This window comes from Amblyomma mixtum, chromosome 1, assembly GCF_055824585.1.
Source record: "Amblyomma mixtum isolate Tamu chromosome 1, ASM5582458v1, whole genome shotgun sequence".
NCBI classification, from domain to species: Eukaryota; Metazoa; Arthropoda; class Arachnida; order Ixodida; family Ixodidae; genus Amblyomma; species Amblyomma mixtum.
Genome location: NC_143012.1, coordinates 199,511,839 through 199,533,338, shown reverse-complemented (window position 1 = coordinate 199,533,338; position 21,500 = coordinate 199,511,839). Strand labels below are relative to the sequence as shown.

Sequence of the window (21,500 nt, the reverse complement as noted above, 5' to 3'; positions counted from 1 at the left end):
GATCGGTGATTGCGGTGGTTGTGAAGAACGAAGTCACAAGTTTTAGCGAATGCAAATGGTCAACGAGTGTAGTTTTGACAACAGTGACATGAAATCAACTATTGCTTACATCTCAGGACGCGCATACGATGAACGGGAAGCGGCGGTGTGACTCGAGCTGCCGAGCAGTGCTTTACGGCCAGCAGCAGTCGTCGCCGTCTCTAGCTTGTGACTAACAAGTTAGGCCATATCAGTTAGCGCGAACGGTCACCAAACATACTTCTGGATAAAGTAGTTTAAAATATAGTACTGGGCATGTCGGACGAAGCCGGGAAAATTAGCGAGAAGCGCCGATCATCCGATGTCAACAACCCGGCTGTCAAGTGTTTCTCAGGCGAGCGATCGCGTCGGCGCTTCCCACAGATTGTCGCACTGCGTAAACAAGCACGGGTACAATTGGTACAGAAGAGAAGAGATTATTTAATAGAACTAAAGCGCATATTTCGTTTTGTGTCTTGCAAACGAGCACAAGCTGTTCATACGAAGCGATGTAAACCAATGTAAACAGTAGTATGACTGCAGTCGTCCTCATCGGCGCACTCCTGGGGAAATTTCATGCACACGCGGTAAATGTTCATTGGTGTACTATTATCTGCAAGCACTCACTTAGACGGAACACGAACAATTTGCTAAACAAACAGCAGAAAAAAGCGAGTAGCGGGTATCGAAATGAACAGCCACAGAGCCGAAAGCAGTCGCGCGGCGGTGGGCGGGGCGAAGCGACGTAGGCGGCGACGGCTATTGGTTGGTTCGGGCTGTGTCGCGTTTCGAAGGCATTCCAAAATCTGGAATGTCTCCGCGGAGCTCCTTCGACTCGAATGTCATCTGAACCGAATGCCGTTGAAAAACTTCGTGTAGCAGCGTTAGTTCGGCAGTCGAGTCGAATGACATTCGGTTGGAAGGCATTCGAAACGCCCGTGTAGCAGGGGTATTATTCTGCATGCCTATGCGTTTCATTTCTGCATTGTTTTCTAGCCTATGATCAATGAATTGCAAACCTCAGAGTTTTTAGTTTGGTTTGGTTTATGGGGATTAACGTCCCAAAGCGACTAAGGCTATGAGAGACGCCGTAGTGGAGGGCTCCGGAAATTTCGACCACCTGGGGTTCTTTAACGTGCACTGACATCGCACAGTACACGGGCCTCTAGAATTTCTCCTCCAAAGAAATTCTAGCCGCCGCGGCCGGGATGGAACCCGCGTCTTTTGGGTCAGCAGCCGAGCACCATAGCCGCTGAGCCACCGCGGCGGCAGAGTTTTTAGTTTCATCCTTTGTATTTATACTCTTTCATTTGGCATCCACCGAAAAGCGCTTGTGCAGACTGCTCTCAAGGCCTTATTCTCCATATCTGTTGTTCAAGGCTGCGTCGATCACAGCCTGTTCAGTGGTAATAATATTTTACCTTAATTATTCCTAATTTCATAATCTGCGGTTTGCCACTACTGAATTTTGTTGGAGGTGAAATTCTAGAGGCCCGTGTAGTGTGCGATATCAGCGCACGTTAAAGAACCCCAGGTGGTCGAAATTTCCTAATCCCTTCACTACGGTGTCTCTCATAGCCTTGGGACGTTAAACCCTATAAACAAACCAACCAACTAACTAGACTTCTTCAAAGTGCCGGTCAGGGACCCTATATATAAATTTCCGTAAGGAAGCTTTTATTGCTTACCCATACCATCCTTCTGTGCTTTGAAATAACTAGAGAACAAAGCAATGAAGCAATCCTGAAGCAAACGGCACAGCTGATGAGAAATAATGGTAAAATTTCTTGAAACGGCTCGCATACAAATGAACAGCATTCAGATTCTGTATCATCTGTACGTACAGCCCATAAAACACCATAACATACAAATACAATGAACAGCACATTATTAGAGTTCAATAGGCGCTCGGTTTCTAAAATGTGGCGTCTTTAATTTTTTTCGCAGGTGGCCTTGTGTACTTTCAGGCAACGGGAAATCGCTCTACGAGCGCTGCTCTATCATCGCCAATGCTAGGCGGCCGAAAAGACGTCCAGTGCTTGAAATTTCAATATTATCTTTCGCGCTTGGTGCAGGTACCCGAAGGCGTTCCCGTGATAAGCGCGGCAGTAAAAGGTGAGTGCCACACTTACCCTCTGTACATTTCAAAAACGCTGCGGTATAATCCGTGCTGCCCTTGGATTATTCCGCTACACGAATGTATGCATACTGTCGTTTTTTGACAGGTGTAAGTTATAGATTGCGAGTCATGTCACCAAATTGGCGCCTAAACAATCATTTATGCACTAGTTTTGTTGCGTCAGCAGCCAGCACTCATGTGGCAACAGCACTTATGAACCGCTTACGCCATGCCTGCTTTGTCATTTCCAGTTCACGGCGTCTCGGCAGGGAAATTTGTTTTGTTAAATATATGGTTCCAGAAGGGGCCGGTCAGGGGGATTAAAAGAAAGGGTCCGGCGCCTCAGTTCATCCAACTTCGTTGCTGGCATACGGATACCCATTGGTTCGTTGCTCCACGGATCCTATGCCATTTGTAGTGCGAAGCCAGAAATTGGCGCACAGCATGTCCAGTAGGCCTGACAGATGACGGCCCTATGAAGGGCACCAAACACGGCTCCACTATAACCTCAACAACACACAACTGCCTCCTACACCTTGAGCTTGGCGCATGATGGCCTTAGTTGCCTATGTGCCATAAACCCGGCATAGCATAACATACAATTGCCTCGATATGCAAAAGAAACCCACAGATACACATTTACGTAGTACAAAAACAACATAGTCATATTTTATTTTCCAAGAGCATCACCGCCACTCGGTGCCCGTCTTGTAAGGGTTTCTGAGTAGACACCACGTCGAACACGCAATTGTAAAATGCCACCAAATGCTTTGCAATACCCTTTGTACGCTTAGTGAGCGAATGAGTAGTGTAAGTAGCTATAAAAAAAGGGGTGGCAGCAGCACGTGTTACGTTGGACGGACACCTGAACCGGTCGATGAAGGAAGGAATAAGGGTAGAGAATAAGAGAAAAAACAGCGGTCTACATTTATTTCTGTTCTCGCTATTTCCGTCTCACACGATACTGCGCAAGAGTACTGAATTATTCTGTGTTTGCATTTGTCGAGAAGCTCTCACAAGTTTTTTCCACGCAACATTTCGGGATCAGCAACCTTCGGTGATTCGAAAACATGCTGATTTTTTTTTCGTTCAAGGCCCACAGTATTATCTGGCCTGGGCGAGAAACGCAAGAGAGCTGCTAAGAGGTGAATGGACCCCGGTGGAACTAGCGTTCAAATCGGAAAAGGATTTCAAGGTGAGGGGACAACGCATGGAATGCCGCAAAAAACAATATGATGTGCACACGTGGCCAGAAGCCATGAACCGATGCTTTTGGCTCGGGACGCAAGTTCTCGGTAATTTTGAGTGCATTTCAGTGAGTTTATGCGATTAAAAGCGGGCGAAACTTTGCTCATTTGCGCATTACTTACACTAAAAATATTTGCGATATTGGCACAGTTTATTATGTTTCCTCTCAATATTAAAGTGTTCTAAAATTTAAATATGGAAGTCGCTGCAAGTGCCTGCTGGCAAAAACTTTGTTGCTCCTTATAATCCATGACATCAAAAGAGTTGTGGTCAAGAACATTAGTGCCTTTCGTGAACTTCGTCATGTTTAGCTATTCTGCAGCAGGATAGCCCGAAATTACTGGAGGAGTGATCTTTATGTACACCAAAAACCAAATTTCCTTTCCAGATTGAGTTGCGGTGCAACTTAATGTACAGGCAGTATAACTCGCCTTACTGTGCAATTGATGCTATCCGGCTTGGTGACTGCAAGGGCAACAGAGGTGAGTTTCCCGCACCGCTTTTATACGAACAGTAGAGCAGTGGTCGAGAGTTCGAAATCTCGCTTTATGTCCATGAAGCCTATGCACTGCAAGGCAGATGGGTATTCGTTATAAAGAACTCCTGAAATCCTCTCTGCGCCAGACCCTATCCGTTCTCAAGCTTCTTTAAGAAATGACCCCGCCACGGTGGCTCAGTGGTTACGGCACTCAGCTGCTGGCCCGAAAGACGCGGTTTCGATCCCGGCTGCGGCGGCTGAATTTCGATGAAGGCGAAATTCCAGTGGCCCGTGTGCTGTGCGATGTCAGCGCACGTTAAAGAACCCTAGTTGGTCGAAATTTCCGGAGCCCTTCACTACGGCGTCCCTCATAGCCTGAGTTGCTTCGGGACGTTAATCCCCAATAAACCAAGCTTCTGTAAGAAAGTTCGGCTAGTATGGTGCGGATTGCGTGCTTCAACACGCTATTGCTTAAACAATGAAAAGTCCTGTAGCGTGGTTCTTTGCTCTTGAACACATATTATAGGTTCAGCACGTGGTAAGTTAATACTGAGTAAACGGGCATGAGCCCAGAAGAAAAATTACTTGTTAAAATATTGGACCTTTACAGCCCTGTAGACGGTCACAACAGCGTTAGCTAGCAAGCTTTATTCGTAAAATCACAGGGCATGTCCGTTTTGCATAAATAAAATCAAATAGAACGGCAGCTGCAAGCGCTAAAAATGTGTTGGCGCGATGAAGAATGTTATAGTATAAAACCACGCGGCTGGCTCGCACTGGATTTTTGAGATTACAGCTGCACAGGGCGCTAGTGTCGCATGTGCGGAATTCATATAAGTGAACTGCTTTATGGTGCAAAAAAAATAACTACATGGGAGCTGTAAAGCCACATGACAATAAATTTCCCGAGACAATTGTGAGTTTTATCTTGAAGTTTAAGAGGGTTTAAGAAACGTTTCTCAAGGCACATGCGATAGTAGAAACGTTATTCAAAAAAATGCTAAATATTTCAAATCCCGAGAAAAATTCACGCTCATTAGGCGTGGAAGATCAATTTTACGCACTGTGATTGCTTATTGTACGCACAAGTTGGGCTAGGTGTATTCTCTGGAGTTATTAAAAACTGATTTCCTCTCTGGCTGCAGTTTTCTATGCATGTCAGGGTGAACTTGTTGAAACGCTGTTATTTTAGTGCTTTTCTATAAATGCGTTTGCACTCCGGCCAAAAAGCTGAATGGACAGAGCCTGTTTGTTTATTCATTAGCTTCTTGACTACGAAGCGATAGTAGGCAGGCTAACCGTGACAGCCATGCAAGAAGTAACAACGAAATCGATCGAACACGAATTGGCGTTCCATCACGGCGTTCAATCGCGATGCGTTTTTTGTGGCTGAAATAAGCTTTCAGTGCTATGGTAACAATGAAGGCAAGACGGAGTTCAGGACATGACAAAGGAGAATCCGCGTGCAATAATGGGTATTTATTTCAAATATATCAATGTTTTCAGTATGCGTAGGTGTGGTGCCTTGACCCTTGTAATTTTGTTCTCAGCATATCTGCTCCATTTATAACTAAGTTTGAAGTCTATAACGAGGCTGATGACGCCTCAGCAGGAACAGCTGCTTTTGGAAAGTCACACTTCAAAAAAAAAACATGGATATTAATGTGGTATACATATACATTATGGCGGAGCAAGGACAAATAATACAGCCACCCATGAATAATAAGCGAAATTTCTGGTGACGCCCAAGGACTGCTAGTGGTACGTGCTGTATATCTCAATTTGAGTGAATGGTGTAGCTTGCTGTCGCCGAAATATAGCTTGAGATCGCGCATCGAGTCGACTTGACAGACAATGTCAGGAGCGTAATTTGTCTCACCTTGCTATTACGGATTCACAGCCCATCAAGACGGTTTGTGCAACTTTGAAGACGGCTGGTGCTCATGGAAAAACAACGAGGAATGGAGCAACAGGCCTGCATGGCAGCTTGGTGGTGGAACTATGAAGACTACTCTTCTGAGGCCCACTCACGACCACACATTCGGAAATGACACTCCAGCAGGCATGTTCGGCTTCAATCTTAATTATGAATGTGAAATCAGAACAGGCTAGCCGTGCAATGCTCCACACAACAAGCATTTCAGCAGTGACTGAAGAGACGGACTGTGATTGGCACACCGCTTCCAATATGTACGCTCTAAGGTACACCCTACATTTACAGGAAATCAAGGGGGCGACGTTTGTAGAGCGCAGCTACTTAGTGCCAAAACTTTGAAGTTAGAATACCACGGCAAAACTACTTTCCAAATAATTACATTTCTTTAGTGTTTATTTTGTAAACGCTACTCGAAGTATATTACCAATTACTGCTCCAAAAAAAGGAAAACCATTAAATCACTAATGGATCCCAACGGTATTGTAATTCAACACTCGCTAAATATTACACTGAAGACACCTGCTACACGCTTTTAAGGTTTATTTATTTATACTAGCGCAGGAGCAACTCAGCATTAACCCATTAACGCCCAAAAAAATCTAACGGAGGAATTTTCTTAATTTTTAGCACATAATGCTCTTTTATTGAAAAAAACATGTTGCTTAAATTTAGTTACCATTGCTTCATTCGCTTCGAAGCTACATAGCTGTACTTTTTATAGTACGCAGGGTCATCCCCATAGCTCATGTGGCTACTGCGCTCCACTCCTACTAGGCGGCGTAAATTTTATTACAGTGACCATGACTTTTATGCAGGGTGTTAGAACCCTTCTTGCAGGCCCTCTTCAATCTTTTCTGGCTATACTGGGACCGTAGTTATTCTACTTTGCGCGGGGAGCTTTCTCCTTTTCAAAGAAGCGTCATACACGATTGAGCCTGAGTGTCTACGAACCACTGGTTGCTGCATGCCAAGGCGTACGGAAATGAGTGACGTCAGCACGCCTGTCTCTAGGAATTTGATACGTTGTTCAGGCATTCACAATTGTGAAGTGGAGCTTTCATGCCAACTGCCGCTGCCACTTTTTGTCCCTGATGCCGATGTAGTAGCAGTTGACGACTTGATCCGAAAGGTCGACACCTGCTATACCACTCTTGTAAAAGGAAAGGAATTTTGTTGTACAAAAGTAGTTTTTCGTGCGATCTAGGCAACCACCACTTTACAAAACATATGGGCACAATACTTTTATAGTTGCAGGTCATACTGACTGCACTGTTGTCTATAGACTTCAATAAAAGCACGTAACATGCACCATTGAAGCAATAACCAGATTTGCAGCGCTTGTTTGTTTGCGTGTTTCTTCCCCTGTCTTAGTTTTTCGCGCTGTACATAATGTTGAACCAGGTTTTCCTGGCTGCTTCTATTCCGTAGCTTTCTTTCGGTCGAATGGACACTCCCTAAACCTGTTTTGTCGAACTGTTCCTGTAGCCCAAATTTCCTGTGGGCGGAGCGTTACAAGAATTTCTTGGCTAGTAAAATATTGCCAAAAAAGATGAAATGGTCACTAAGCGTTCAGATCACCTCAGGCAACGACAGGACAACGCGCGCTTACAAAAGTTTTTTTTTCTGAACTTAAGTTCCTTCCACAGTAGGTGTGAAATCAATAACAGTAACCGTCTGCTCTGCAGAAGATCCAATTCTTCTAATCAAAACTTTATTATAACCACTTAAATTCACACCACCGTCACAGCAGTCTCTTAGGCCTCGCTGAGCAAAGAAAGTGGCTTTTCCCAAAGAATTGCAAGAAACCATAAGATCTATGACCTGGAATAAATAGGTGCCGTGCTGCACAGAGGAAGACCAAGCGCACTACACAAAGTACAGCAGCATATAACTCATCATAGCGCAAAAGTAGCCAAAGGTGCGGGACATTCAAAGCATTTATTGTTTTTGTCTTTCGTGCTACTCTATACTTGAACTAGCGTAATATGTACATAAACGTGGCTGCAATAAAATTAAAGCCAGCGACTATCGGTGCAGTTCGTGCAAAAAAAAGATCAGGAAATTTCACCACAAAAGGTCGGATACTGAGAAGAAGAAACGAGCCTTCTTAGTTAACGGGCGTCGGTCTATCCTCTGGTGACAAAAGCATGACCTACTTGAAAAGAAGAACTTAATCTTTCGCGTTGAATCATCAAAAATTCACTCTACCTTTAAAAGTACGCTGGGCGCTAATGCGTTAATGTGAGAATAGTGAATTTTTTCAATCTTTCCAAGGACCACTCTTTTGCGGACACAAGCATCTGTCCTTCTTTTAGAAAAATTTCGAATGCAATGAATTAATTTTTGTCTTAAATTATTGCACACCAAAATTCCTGACATTGCCAAAGTGCTAGGCAAAAAAAAAATTATTCCTTTACAGATTGTGCGGGAAGCATTTAAATTAATGTCATGCTATTGCAAAATTAGTTACTCTCATGAGTGCTTCTCGCACGCTTAGCCAATTGTTGCCTTACACCACAGGGGACTAGGAAATGTTTGTAAATCACGGCTTACTATTGAATTATCTTTTATATTTACTCTCAAAAGCTTTCTACGTCTAGTAGATAGGCTGGTAGCTTTAGCAACCGAACAACAGTTTGCAAAGAAAAACTGTGGGTAGTTCACATTCTTCCACAAAGAGCATGCTGCTGGCGGGGACTAATTAGCCCCCGCCGTGAACATTTTACCTATGAGTGATGATCAAGAACGCTAGTAAATCACATCAAGTGGGAATTGTTTGCACTTTAAAAAGCTGTTTTTTTTTAAGTTTTCGAGTGGGGCGCAATTTCTACAAGGGAATTATGATTTGGTGATTTTAAATAACCACGCAGAAAACCCGCATGACTTAGCTGGAAGTGCATCACAACCCCCCCACCTATTTAAGTTGATAACCGGACCAATTGGTTTTGTTAATCCTTGGAAAACACTTCTTTCAATTATTGGCGTGTCTTCGTCTTAACGTGGATTAAACAATATATAAAGGCAACTCGCAGACGAAAAACGATACATCACAGTACGTGTTGTCTCGGCTTTTTTTGGACTGTCCGTTTTCGCGCTCCTGCAGCCGGTCTGAGTTCCGACCAGCGCTCTTTTTTTTAAGTCGTCACATATAAAGTCAAAACAAGGCTTTTCACCTAAATTTTTCTGACAACGAAAGCTATTCGCTTGTCCAGCTCAATTAGCTTGTAAACATGACACACCCTATGTTCGAATAGGGACGCGCAAAAATCAGCAGTCTCATTATTGTAAGCGCTCTTGCGAGCAGATGTTATCCTAAATATTTTGGTGCGCGATTAACCCCACAGCAAACAGCCGAATCGCAGCTGTAAACTCACGGGTTGACAAATTTTTCTCAAACTTAAACGAAACTTTTCTTAAGAACGCACCGCCTCTCTACCATTCTCATCTTCCTGACCTTATCCGCTGCGATTTTTCAGTGATGCCACACGTTACTGTTGATACGCTTCTTCTTTTTCGCCAGCTCAGTTCCTTAGACGGCTATTCCGCTTCAGGCTATGGCTCTGTTACTGCAAAGTTCTCGATGGTATTCCTTTTATAGTTATAGTATTAAACAAGTAAACAACCTCTATAATCTTCCTGACGTTATTCGCCAGGAATTTCTTTAGCAATGCCCCCGGTTACTGTTAATACGCCTCTCGTTGTTCACCTGCTCAACACATTAGGTGACTGCTCCCCTTCAGATTATGATTCTGTTACTACCAAATTCCTGACAGTATTCTATTTATAGCTAAGTTATGTAACAAGTACACAATCGATCTCTACTTTCTGACGTTATTCGCCGTGAATTTCTTTTCTAATCTCTCAGGTTGGTGCTGATACACCTCTTGTTTTTCGCCAGCTCATCTCCTTAAATCGCCATTCCGCACCAGGTTATGGCTGTGTTCTTGCAAAATTTTTGATAGTATTGTATATATACTTCAGTTATTTAAAAGGTACATGTCGCTAAGTGCTAAGGCACTACTTACGCACTAATTCTGTTGATCTTTTTCCGACAAATGCGTTTTTCTCGTCTGTACGCATGGTTTCAGGAAATCATACGTACATATGTGAGACTCCTTTTGGTTCAAACATACCGTTTACGGTATATTAGACAACGTATGAATATTGATCGCAATGTGCTGAAGGAGAGCAAATGCTTTCTTCTTTGGCGCTTTTTTTTTTCGCTGGCGGCCACCAGTCGCCATTTGGTGAAGAATGTCCAGGTGTTGCGGAAGGGCGACTTTGCGGGCCACCATTGTTCTTTAGTCCACTGATCTCCCTTTCTCTGTGTCCTGTTAGATAACATTATAACTGTCGACTGTTTTATTTTTGTAACGACAAAAAGTAGTGATAATACAGTGCAATTTTACACAGAGGTCGTAGAACTGTAATAAACTGATGGGACCAACGGCTAATGTAACCCAACGAAAATATGCAAGCTCATGTGTGGTACCCGCACACTGAACGTTCTCCCGCATGCTACGTAAACAAAATTTTACCAAAACCTTGCTTGTTCAGTTACATCCGATTAACCTCGTTGTCTGTACGGATGCCTGTATGCACCTAAGCGGTAATAATTAGGCAAATAAATGAATGAAGAGAATCAACTCACTTTCTTCGCTATGTCCCCGTTCAGTGTGCAGTATAATGCGGCTGGAAGCATTCGTAATTTAATCAATTGGGTCATGTCAGCCTGTGCAATTTGCTGCAGCTTAGACTCCTAACTCGTAAAAGATGATCGAAGCCTGCAAATGTGGCACTTAGTACATTGAAATTGAGAGTAAAGTCTTCAGTTTAGTTTCTGTTCATGCGGAAATCAGCAGCGTTGTTGCTACGATAACCACATGCGAGGACTCTAATAGGGGTCAAGTGTGTTCGCCCCAACCGCTCGTGAGCGCGAACAAAACAGGTGGAGCTCTTCTAGCCGTCGCCGATTGAGTTTGGCTAGGGAAATGTATCAAGAAACATAGTGGGCGCAGCGTGGCAAATTGGGACTGTTGGTACGATGCGTCAGGAAATTGCCACAGCTCGAACAAAAAATTAAATCTGGACGAAGATTTCAGCACGAGACGACGGTGAGCGCCGAACTTACAAAACTTTTCTGGGAGCGCCTCATACGTCGTTTATCTGATTAACCAACCATATGAAAATTGTAGGAAATCGAACGCTTGTGCTTGCCCCTGTCCCTTTTTTTATTCTGTGTCTTTATTTTATATGCAGTGATTTTCAGTGATATGGCGGAACAGAAATTGATTCCCACATCAAGAGCGCGTGGCTCGTGGTGTCTCGAAGTACTTCACGAGTGCATAGCAATAAAACTTTCGCTGAATTGTTCTGTATTTATCGCAGTTGCAGGCACATTTAGAGAGAAATATTACACTTTTCTCACTACTCTTTACTTGACGCTTTCTTTTAGGTTCCTACCTTTTCTTCAACAACTACCAGAGGAGGGCAGGAGATCAGGCGGAACTTATCGGAGAGCTCCTTCCCCGGAACACGAGGATAACGCAGTGCGCTGAATTCTGGTACATCATTTCCGGTGACAAAGCTACCAAACTAGAGGTAAAATGAGAGGAAAGTTTACTGTCATATGAGCATTTTTTTTTAATACTACGACGCCGAAAATTAAACAACAAAAATTATCTGACCCGTGTATGTGCCGAATTCACTTTTTAGAACAAAAGGTGAAATGTCTCCTTGGTGCGTAGTCCTCACAGCAGCACTTCATTCGGCATGTACCGTGTATAAAAAAGGCCACTAATGAACAAGATTGATAAATTCTCGTTTTTTTTTTAATATTTCGGTGTGAATGTGTGGTGTACAGAGAGCAAAATGTAACCGTAAAAATTGTGTCACATGCACTAGGCTCTCTTTTTACCGGACTTGGATTACTGACTTTTCGTGTACTTCCGTCGACTAGCAGAGGTTAGTTGTGACAGTGCGTGCTCTGTCGCCGTGCTAAACTCTGCAAAGACGGTGTACTTCGTAATCTTGGAACACTGTTGTTTTAAGTACGGCCCTTAAGTTTAATAGTCTCGACACCTGACATAAAGGGGAAGATTAAATGTTGTCTTTGGTCGCATATAGTAATTTCATTGAGGAGTTTACCACCGCTCATCATCATCGTGCATTAGCCCTTAAAGACCCGTGCGAAGGGTATTACATAAGGGGGGGGGGGGGGTTGTTGACATCGAGAGAACATGAAATAATGAATGAAAGTGGTGAAAGTTTTGTTCTTTGGCAGGATATAAGTGATAGAAGAAAAAATTAAAATATATGGATATAAATCAAGCAGACAAGTGCAGTGAACCATGCAAGAACAGTATAAAAATACAACAAGAAAGCAGGACGCAGGTAATACTCACATTAGGATTTCAAAATATAAGGAACGCATTTGCCGAAATTTAAAAGCATCGTGTTCAGTCGCAAAGCATTCCGGTAATGAACTCTATTTTTCAACGCTAAGAGGCAGAAATGACTTGTTAGACGCTTTAGCGGAGCAATGGAGTCGTAAAATACTCCTGGAGTTGAAAACATGTAGAAATAGTCGGAGGGGAGGGCGCAGAATGGAGTACCGATGTGATGGAAAACAGTAGTACAATTTTAAATAGTACTACAATAATAGGGAAGTGAGGAAAAAAGGTAGTATTAGAACAGTGGACGACTAACTTGGCTGAGATTTCAAAACTAGCCTGACAAGCCCTGGGCGACTCACTCGGCTCCGAGATGGAAAGTGCGCCTGGGCCTTCGCAGCAACAGGTGGCAGTGACGCACACCTGCAAAAACCTGCTTTCGCCAAAATTTTGTTCTTAGCAGTGCTAAACCACAGTCAATTTTTTTTTCAAACTCCGGCGAAATTCAACCTTTCTAGAAGCCCGGACGTATAAAGTGTGACTGCCTAATTGAACTTGTCGGTGCTGCCAGTCTCGAAACATTTCGAGCCCGTCGATAGACAGAAGACGCGATGTGAACCCAGATTGGCTCACATGCTCCGATAAAGCTAAATCTAACGTTTCTGCTTCGGTCTGTGACACAAAACGGCATGCCGTTTTCCTTGTTTCCTCCTGAAAAGTGCATTCGGGGCTTCAGCTGCATACTGCCCTGAAAGCTGTGGGTGTCTAAAATTGATGTCTTCATCCTCATCCCCAGGTGCTGGCCATCGACGCTGATAAACTTTCATGGATGAATACCCCTCTCTGGGGACAGAATGGCGCCGGCTCTCACACGTGGAAGCTGGGCCGCGTCGCCGTTCCTAGTAATAAACGGGTGAGGAAGGCACTTCTTAAACTCCAAAATTATAAAATCGATTTTTCTACGTGTAGCCGGCATTTCTATGATTCTGTGTAAGGACAGCTGTGTGAGGATTTCGCAGGGTGATTTGCAGTGTTCGATCATTATTATTCAGCTAACGCAGCGGAACATGCTTGTAAAGAAAACAAGTATCCTATTGCCAGTCTTTAATAACATTAAAAATAAGTACTTTATTCGGGCAATTGGACAAGTTTCGGAGCCTTCTAACATAGAGGCCCCAGTTGTGAATGTGTTTCAGCCCGTTGTGGGCGCGGGCTGTTGCTGTAGTTTTCAACAACGGGCGCGGGCTGTTGCTGTAGTTTTCAGTCTACTGGAAATAGAGTTCAGTGTGGAAAGCCTCGCAAGCAGTCAAGATAAAACGGCTGAGTAAATTCTATGCTGTGGTTTAAGAAAGCAACTCTCGCGAAAAACGAATGCCAGCGCTTCTTATGCTGCCGTGGAAGTCTCACCGACCTTACCCGTGCTCACAGGAAATAATCCTTCGATAAGTAAAGCACTACACTGGGAAACTGGCTTGCATTGGAGGCTTAGGTGTATTCAAGATCTTTGTACTGCGCTTTCGTTTTCTTTGCATCGGCCGCCGCTGATCGTAACCTCTCGCTGATCGCGACAGGTAGCATTGCCAAAACCATTGGGAAACAACCAGCTTTTGCTGCCTTTCTTGCCACCAAGGTGTCATTTAGCAATGTTTCCGACAGCCCTGCTGAGACCACGCGTAACGGGATCAGCGCCAACTCCTCATAGCCATACAGTTTTATAATACAACTAGAGGGAAATCTAGTGCTGTTACACTTCGTCCAGAAAAGCGCGGAAGTAAAACTTAGGAGAGGCCCTCGCTATACAAGCTGCAAGCCAGACAGTGTGCCGGAAGTTACGCGCTGTCGGAACGACTACTGGGAGTCTTTAGCCGCTGGCGTAGCCAATAGTAACGCTGCGCGCAGCGGCATCGTCTGCTGCATTCTCTGCTGCGCATGCGCAAGCATGCTTGCAGCCAAGTAGGGGAGGGGGGGGGGGGGGGCGTAGAGGGGATAAGGCTTCAAAAAATGTGACGTAACCACCTCTCCTGAGTTATTTCCTTCCTCTATGCAACATGGAGAGGCACAGGAATGCCGGAAAGGACGAGGCTGTCTGCATGAATTGGCTATTGTTGGGCTTAAAAAGTGGATTCAGCCGTAAAATGCGACTCCTCTTGACACAAATTACGAATAAATGGTACTAATGTTTCTACACTAGCCTAACGCTGAACTTTCACTTGCGTTAAATCTATTGAACAAGTGTAAAGCGCAGCGTCAAAAACCCTAATTTTCGCACAAAAAAGAGCATCGCGGCGCAACTACCGATTTTGAAGTACAGTCCACGCTTTCGGCCTAACACTAGCCAAGCTAAGCACGAAGCCTTGTCTTCCAGGCGTTCCTGCGTTAGATGAAGTGTTCTTTAAAAAAAATCGCATAGACGGTTTAGCACGTCAGGTGCTAAATGACGCATGCGTTGTTTTTTCTAATTCTCTGCAGGAAGCAAATAAACTAACGCATAGAAATTATTTGCTAATATTATTACTTCTGAAATGCGTGTAGTTTTCCAGGTTCCATACACTTTCATAACTTAACCAATTTCTTGAACCTTCAGAGGAAGATCTGAAATTTCGAGAGTGTTGTTAAGAAAGTTCATTCGTTCATGGTAGTGGCTAAAACGCTGCAGTCGCAAGTATGGCAAGAGACGTGTCGTAGCATTTGTCGTCATAGTCATATGTTGGTTGTTTATTTTTACACATTGATCGTAAATTGGCAAGGTTCTCTTTTTCATGAGATGCTTTGCCGCAGATATAAGCGATTAACATGGCCTTGTGTACATCTTGACAGTGAAAGCGCTCAAAAGGACAAGGACGACAGAAAAGGAAAGACAAGGAAAGACATCTGTCGTCCTTGTCCTTTTGAGCGCTTTCACTGTCAAGATGGAAAACCAACTCGCCCACTCAATTCCATTATTCTTGTGTACATCTCAATATTACTGCAAAAAAAGTGTAAAGCAATGTATAAAGTGAATTGCATTGCAATGATCAAATGATAAGAGAGCCTGCTACCTTACCCTTGGATTATTTCTGTTAACAACTGTTGTACAGTGCCACTTAGATTGAATGCAAAATAACAACAAAAAAGTATAAGCTTATTCTTTCCCGTTTGAGAGAAAACAGATGATTGAGAGTTCAGCGCTCCTCTGCACAAGAGATTGAACTTAACGCCACTGCAAACCTTGCTCGCAGGTTGTCTTCCGGGGAACCGTCGGTTCCGCATCGACACCAGCCTATGTAGCGCTCGATGACATCGCCATAGGCCACCACGACCGTTGCGAAACTTCTCCGCAAGCCGCTGAAGCTTTATCCGCAGGTGGGTGTGAACATGAAGGTGTCCAGGTATTCAGAAACGTAAGACCTCATGTCAGCCACCTATCTTGAGCACGGCACTGAGCGAAAACTTATTTTCCGACCAGATCTTTCACAACTTCCTTTCAGAATGCAAGGATGCTACCTGTGCGGCCTAGATAGGCGGGAATATCTGCCACCTCTCTTTGGCGATGTAGGGGACGCTTTATTTCGTGCATTCTTTGGTCGTCTCAGCAAATATGTCCAGATCTTCTTGGGTTCACTGGCAGCTCTGAATTCTCTCACATTATGTCTGCCGCTCTCCTCAAGAGGAGGCATAGCCTCGGGGTGGAAATTATAGCAAACAATATGTCCTGGTGTTACAATTGCAGTACCTTTCGGCACCTGCAGTTACTGCTACGTGTTTGGCTTGGTATGGTATGGTATTTTAAGGTATGGTGTGGTATGCACGTTATGTTGCATATAACGCTCGAAGAATGCACACCGGCGTAAAAGGTAGAAGAGGCTGTATTGATCAAGATCCAGTCGAAAGTTTAACGCGCACAAATAATGTACATTGCACGCGCCTTTTTCCTTTCACCCTTACCGAAATCAAGCTGCGGCAGTCGACATTCCATCCCACGTACATTGGCTCAGCCGCTAAACGCTATAGTTACTAAGTAACCGTGGCGGTTATATACTCGCAACTGAATCTAGTTGTATCTCGTGAGAAATGGAGTGCAACAGGCTCAAATTCCGATCTGAGCACTTAGTACAGAGTATAAGAGTCAGAACTACAGTTTAGAAACGAACTCTTTAGAAGCACTGAACCAATCATGGTTACGCATCACAATGATCTGAAAGTTTCCTCAAGCATGTATCAAATGAAGTGAGAGTCAACGCTTTCCGCTCTTTTCAAGCGCTTCAGGCCACTTTCAAAGAAAGAAAGAAGCCTTCGCGATCAATTAAAGCATTTTTAAACAGGACTATGTTAGAAAGCGGAACAAAAGAACAGAAAGAACAGTAAATGCTCCGTTAGATGTGCGTCGTAAGTTACACTAAGTGGTAGCAAAGAATAGGTATTACATTCAGCTAATTATAGTGGACTGCCGGCCTGACAAGATTTCATGTTGCAGAATGGTAAAATTTCTGTTAACATGGTAGCTCACTGCAATATTCGAACAGATATATCTGTTCATTTATTTCAGTATTTTTTCACACGCTTGGCTTTGAAAATATATTTTAGCTGATGTCCATTTCCTTCCGCCAAGCTTTTTCAAAATGACTGCATCGCTAATATAGAGCCTTGATCAAGAATAGATGAAAACAAAGGAACAATGATACGCCATTCAGAGCCTATTGCTTGTTGAGGATGACATTAGAAGGAGAGGTTTCTGTTTCCTTTGGTCACTGAATGTGGCTATGCCTCCACCGCAATGTCCTGCTGTGTTGGATGTATTTCAAGAAAACCACATTAAACTATGTCTACCTAACAACTTGCCTCTAAATCTGGCTCTGTTTAAATTTGCCGTAAAAAAGGGGAATTAAATGAATAAAACAAAAATAAATTAAGAAATCACACTCATTAAGTGCGCATTCCAGGAAACTTGAGTTTAGGGGGGCGCACAACAAACACGCTGTTTAGTCGCCCCTCTTTCTGTGATTTCTGGCAGAAAATATTCGAGCCTTTTCTGTTTTTCCTTATTGTGTACTTAACCGTATGAACGCAGTAATATTTTTACCTCAATTTCTTGAGGAAAGCTGGCCAAGAACGCGTGTGGTGTCAGTTTAAGTTGCCCAAAGTTGTTTGGGTCATTTTATTGCTGTTGAAATACGGGCGCTGGAAGGATGACGTGTGAAAGTTGGAGGGCAGAGTAACTATGTAAGCCACATTTTCAAACTGTCGAGAACTCATGTCAATTATGGATTAAAGTCATGGTGGTTTTAAGGGCGGTTTATTGTTGGAAAAAGTGAATCTTGCCATCTGGGTGGCAATTATTTCAGAAAAAAAAACATACCAGTAAAGGATAGGAGAACATGAAGAAGCTATATCTGTGAGAAAGTGGCGCAAAAAAAAACGGAAAACATAAAAAAACATTCAAATGACATCACAAATCAGAGCTTGTTTAAATAGAGTATACTCTGATACAGATGCGATAATACGGGAAGTTGTTTGAAGTCATTGGTTATGTGGTTGTAATATACAAATAATTTTTGTACTTGCGTTGCATGAATTCTGTACAACTAAGCACTTTTTTAAGCATGTGATGACACGGCAGCCGCAATCTTCGAACTAAATACAGAGATGACCTTAAACAAATTTTAATACATAGTTTGTGTGTTCCATGAATCTGTGGTTTATACCGTGTGTAGATTTTTCTGAGCGCTGATTAACAACCCGACAAGAAGAAGGAAGACACGACGCTGCGCATTAAATTTTTTAGAGGGACTCCTTTTTTCAGCAGTTCTTACTTGCTCTTTTTTCGCTATTTAGTGGATGCGCATCTTAAGCAGCCTTTAAGATGGCATCATCATTTCATCATTTATTTACCCTTAAGGACCCCAGGGGGGCATTACATAAGGGGGGGGGGGGCGAACGGTAATCAAGTCACAAAGAACAAAGTTGGAACATAAACTTAGACACATGTAGATACAGCTAAGAAGACTTGAAAAGAAAAGCAAGTGAGTAAGTAGGTAAACAAAAGAAAAAGAAAGAAAAAAAAGAAAAAGAGAAAAGGCCTTCAACAGGAATTATTTGGGGAATAAATAATTAACATCTGTTTAAATTTTAGGGAATTAACTTCATTCACAACACTGTCTAGAAGGACATTCCACTCGGCTATGGCAGCTGGCAAGAACGAGGAATTGAACGCATTGGTTGAACTATGAATGCGTTGAATACTACAGCAATTAAACAAACGTCGCTATGATCTTAAAGGGGGCAAAATTAGGCTCTCACGCAGTTGGGGAAAATTATAATAAAGTTTATCAAATAGACAGAGCTTTGCTATGTTACGACGGGATGCGAAAGAAGGTAAACGAACGGAGGACTTGATATTAGTAACACTCGACCAAGAATCATAATTTGATGTTATAAACTGAGCAGCTCGATTTTGAATGGCCTTAACATTTGTGTTAAATACTCTTGATGGGGATTCCAAATGCTCGGTGCATATACAAGTTTAGTGCGGATGAAAGTTTCGTATGCGATTAGTCTAACCTTAGGGGGAGAAAATGTGAGCGATCGTCTGATGAATCCTAGTGATTTAGAAACGCTAGCAGCAAGGGACGTAATGTGCTTCCACCAGTTAAGATCACTTGTTATTTCTATGCCGAGGTATCTGTAGGATTCAACTTCAGATAGCGCAGTCCTGTTTAGCGTGTATGAAAAGTGCAGGTTAGATCGTTTACGGGACACGTGCATAAACTTGCATTTCGTTTCGTTCAGTTTCATGAGCCAGGTCGAGCACCAACTTTGTATCAAGTTCAGGTCGTCCTGCAGCAATGACTGGTCGTTCGTAGTGCTAACATGGCGGTAAAGAACGCAATCATCTGCGAACAAAAAGATGGATGATGAAATGCCGGCAGGAAGGTCATTGATAAAGACAAGAAACAGGAGCGGCCCAAGAACTGAGCCCTGAGGCACTCCAGAGGTGATTTTAGTGACGGTAGAAGGATGCTTGTCGATGATGGTGTATTGCGAACGATTAGTTAGGAAACTGCGAATCCATGATAATATCAGTGGGTGCAGTAAAAGGGAGAAAACTTTAGCCAAGAGGCGCTGGTGGGGAACTCGGTCGAAAGCTTTCGAAAAATCGAGGTAGATAATACCTGTTTGAAAGAAGGAATCAAGGTTTAGGTGAAGGTCAGTCGTAAATTCAAAAAGTTGGGTTTCACATGAGTAGCCAGAACGGAATCTGTGTTGGTTTGGAAAGAAGAAAGAATTTATATCGAGGTGATTAGCTACTTGGGAGTAAATAATATGTTCAAGTAGTTTACACGCAATACATGTTAGCGAGATGGGACGATAATTTGATGGATCAGAGCGGTTTCCTGCCTTAAAGCAAGGCACAACTCGGCTAATCTTCCACTCAGACGGGATTTGGCCACTAGAAATAGATTCCGTGAAAATGTTTTGTAGGAAGTGGCTGGATGTTACTTTGGTACCTTTAAGAATTTTCGCACAAATGTTGTCGGGCCCGGGAGCACTTGATATCTTTAAATCTGCAATAAGCTTACATATTCCTTCGGCTGAAATACTAACAGGTGGCATTTCAGATACATTTAGGCTCTGTGATGTAGGAATGTTTACGGCTGGTTCGTGGGTGAAAACAGATGAGAAGTACGCATTCATTACGTCCGAGCGAAGCTCATTTGGAACATGACAACCATCTTGATTTAATAAAGATATATGATGCGAACCGCTACGACCTGGAGTTAAAATAGTCCAGAACTTTTTGGATTGTTTCGAAGGATATCGAGTACGTCATTGCTCTAAAATTTTGTTTAGTGCTCTTAAGCAACTTGGTATAATTTCGCAGGCAGCTAAAATATTTTTCCCATTTAGACGCTATGTTGGAGCTCTTAGCTTCTTTAAATAATCGTTATTTCTTATTGCACAGACTTCTTAAAGAGTTGGTAAACCACGGTTTTCCGGCATCACCACGAATACAAACGAGGGGTACATAAGATTCAGTTAAAGAGGTAATTTTATCTCTATACAAGGACCAGTTATCATCAATAGACCTGAAAGAAGCAGTCTGTTCGAAGTGGGGAAGAAATTTGGCTAGTTCTTTATTGATTTTAGAAAAATTGGCTTTTTTGTAGTCGCGTATGTATTTCACTGAGCGTTGTCGTGAAGTAATGCGAACTGAAAAGTTGAACAACACTATGCTATGATCGCTAAGACCGGCGATGGATGATAAAGACTGGATTAAATCAGGATTAGATGCAAGAGCAAGATCTAGGATGTTAGTGCCCCGAGTTGGTATTCTGACTGCTTGAGAGAGGTCAAACGAAAAAATAAGATCCAAAAATTCCCTGGGATGGCGGGAAGATGCGGTTAGATTGTCCCAACCGATGTCTGGGAAGTTAAAATCGCCGCTAGCTATGAGGTTGGCTCTGGGAAACTGTTTATTTATGTCGAGCAGAATGGTACTTAAGTCGCCGATGAAGGAATGATCGGAGTCAGGTGCTCGGTAACATGCGATAATTATATTGGTGCAATAAACAAGAGAAACGTTCACGCACATGATTTCGCTTTAACTATTGACTGCGACAGCAGCAGAGACCAGAATACTTTTAACAAGAACCATCACGCCGCCTTCCCTACGCCCTGGTCTGTCACGGCGGAAACAAGTGAAGGATTGCTTATCTTGGAAAAGTTCGTCATTCCGTATATCAGGTGTGAGCCACGTTTCAGTAAAGACGGCAGTATCTGTGCTGTTGTCTTGCAATATGGCTTGCACGGCTTCTTTCTTTGGAAAATAGCTTCGGCTATTTGTTAGTAAAACGGAAACTGATTTATAGGGTTGGGACAGGGGCTGCACGCGTGCGATTTTGGAAACATTGGTGCATAAAGGACCTGTGTGCCTGCGGTGAGCGTTATAAATGTATTTCAACCACAGAATCTTTAACAGCATCGTACACAAACTGTTTGTTGTTCATGATGAGCTTATCAAAACGGATTTTAAATGAGCCACCTCGTTGCTCACCATACGAAAAAAGTTTCTTCCTGGCGAAGCGAACGCGTGCGGAGTAGTCCTCACGGACAGAAAAGGAAGAATATTTAAGCTTGGAGCTGGCAAAAAGGATACGCCCTTTGTCTTTAAATCTCATAAAGTTTACAATGATAGGCCGATTTTTTCCTTGTTGGAAACGGCCAAGTCTGTGAGCAGGCTCAATAACGTGGCTATCAATTGTGACATCGAGCTCGTCCGCGCAGAATGAAATAATAAAAATACTAAAAAAGATAACATTGGAATTCCGTCTT

General features: G+C 43.1%; 1 protein-coding gene across 3 annotated transcripts in view; it reads left to right on the top strand.

The window, feature by feature from the left end:
* Positions 1–21,500, top strand: part of LOC149370516 (MAM and LDL-receptor class A domain-containing protein 1-like) — a 197,706-nt gene that overhangs the window by 33,563 nt on the left and 142,643 nt on the right. For 2 of the 3 annotated variants that reach the window (XM_089562058.1, XM_089562069.1), the window contains exons 6-12: positions 1,966–2,133; positions 3,232–3,332; positions 3,774–3,867; positions 5,764–5,925; positions 11,255–11,400; positions 12,988–13,104; positions 15,410–15,533. In XM_089562058.1, coding sequence (XP_089418184.1) covers positions 1,966–2,133; positions 3,232–3,332; positions 3,774–3,867; positions 5,764–5,925; positions 11,255–11,400; positions 12,988–13,104; positions 15,410–15,533 — 912 coding nt within the window. Of the gene's footprint in view, positions 1–1,965; positions 2,134–3,231; positions 3,333–3,773; positions 3,868–5,763; positions 5,926–11,254; positions 11,401–12,987; positions 13,105–15,409; positions 15,534–21,500 lie in introns of those variants that run through there. The other variant, XR_016285828.1, reaches the window with a different exon arrangement.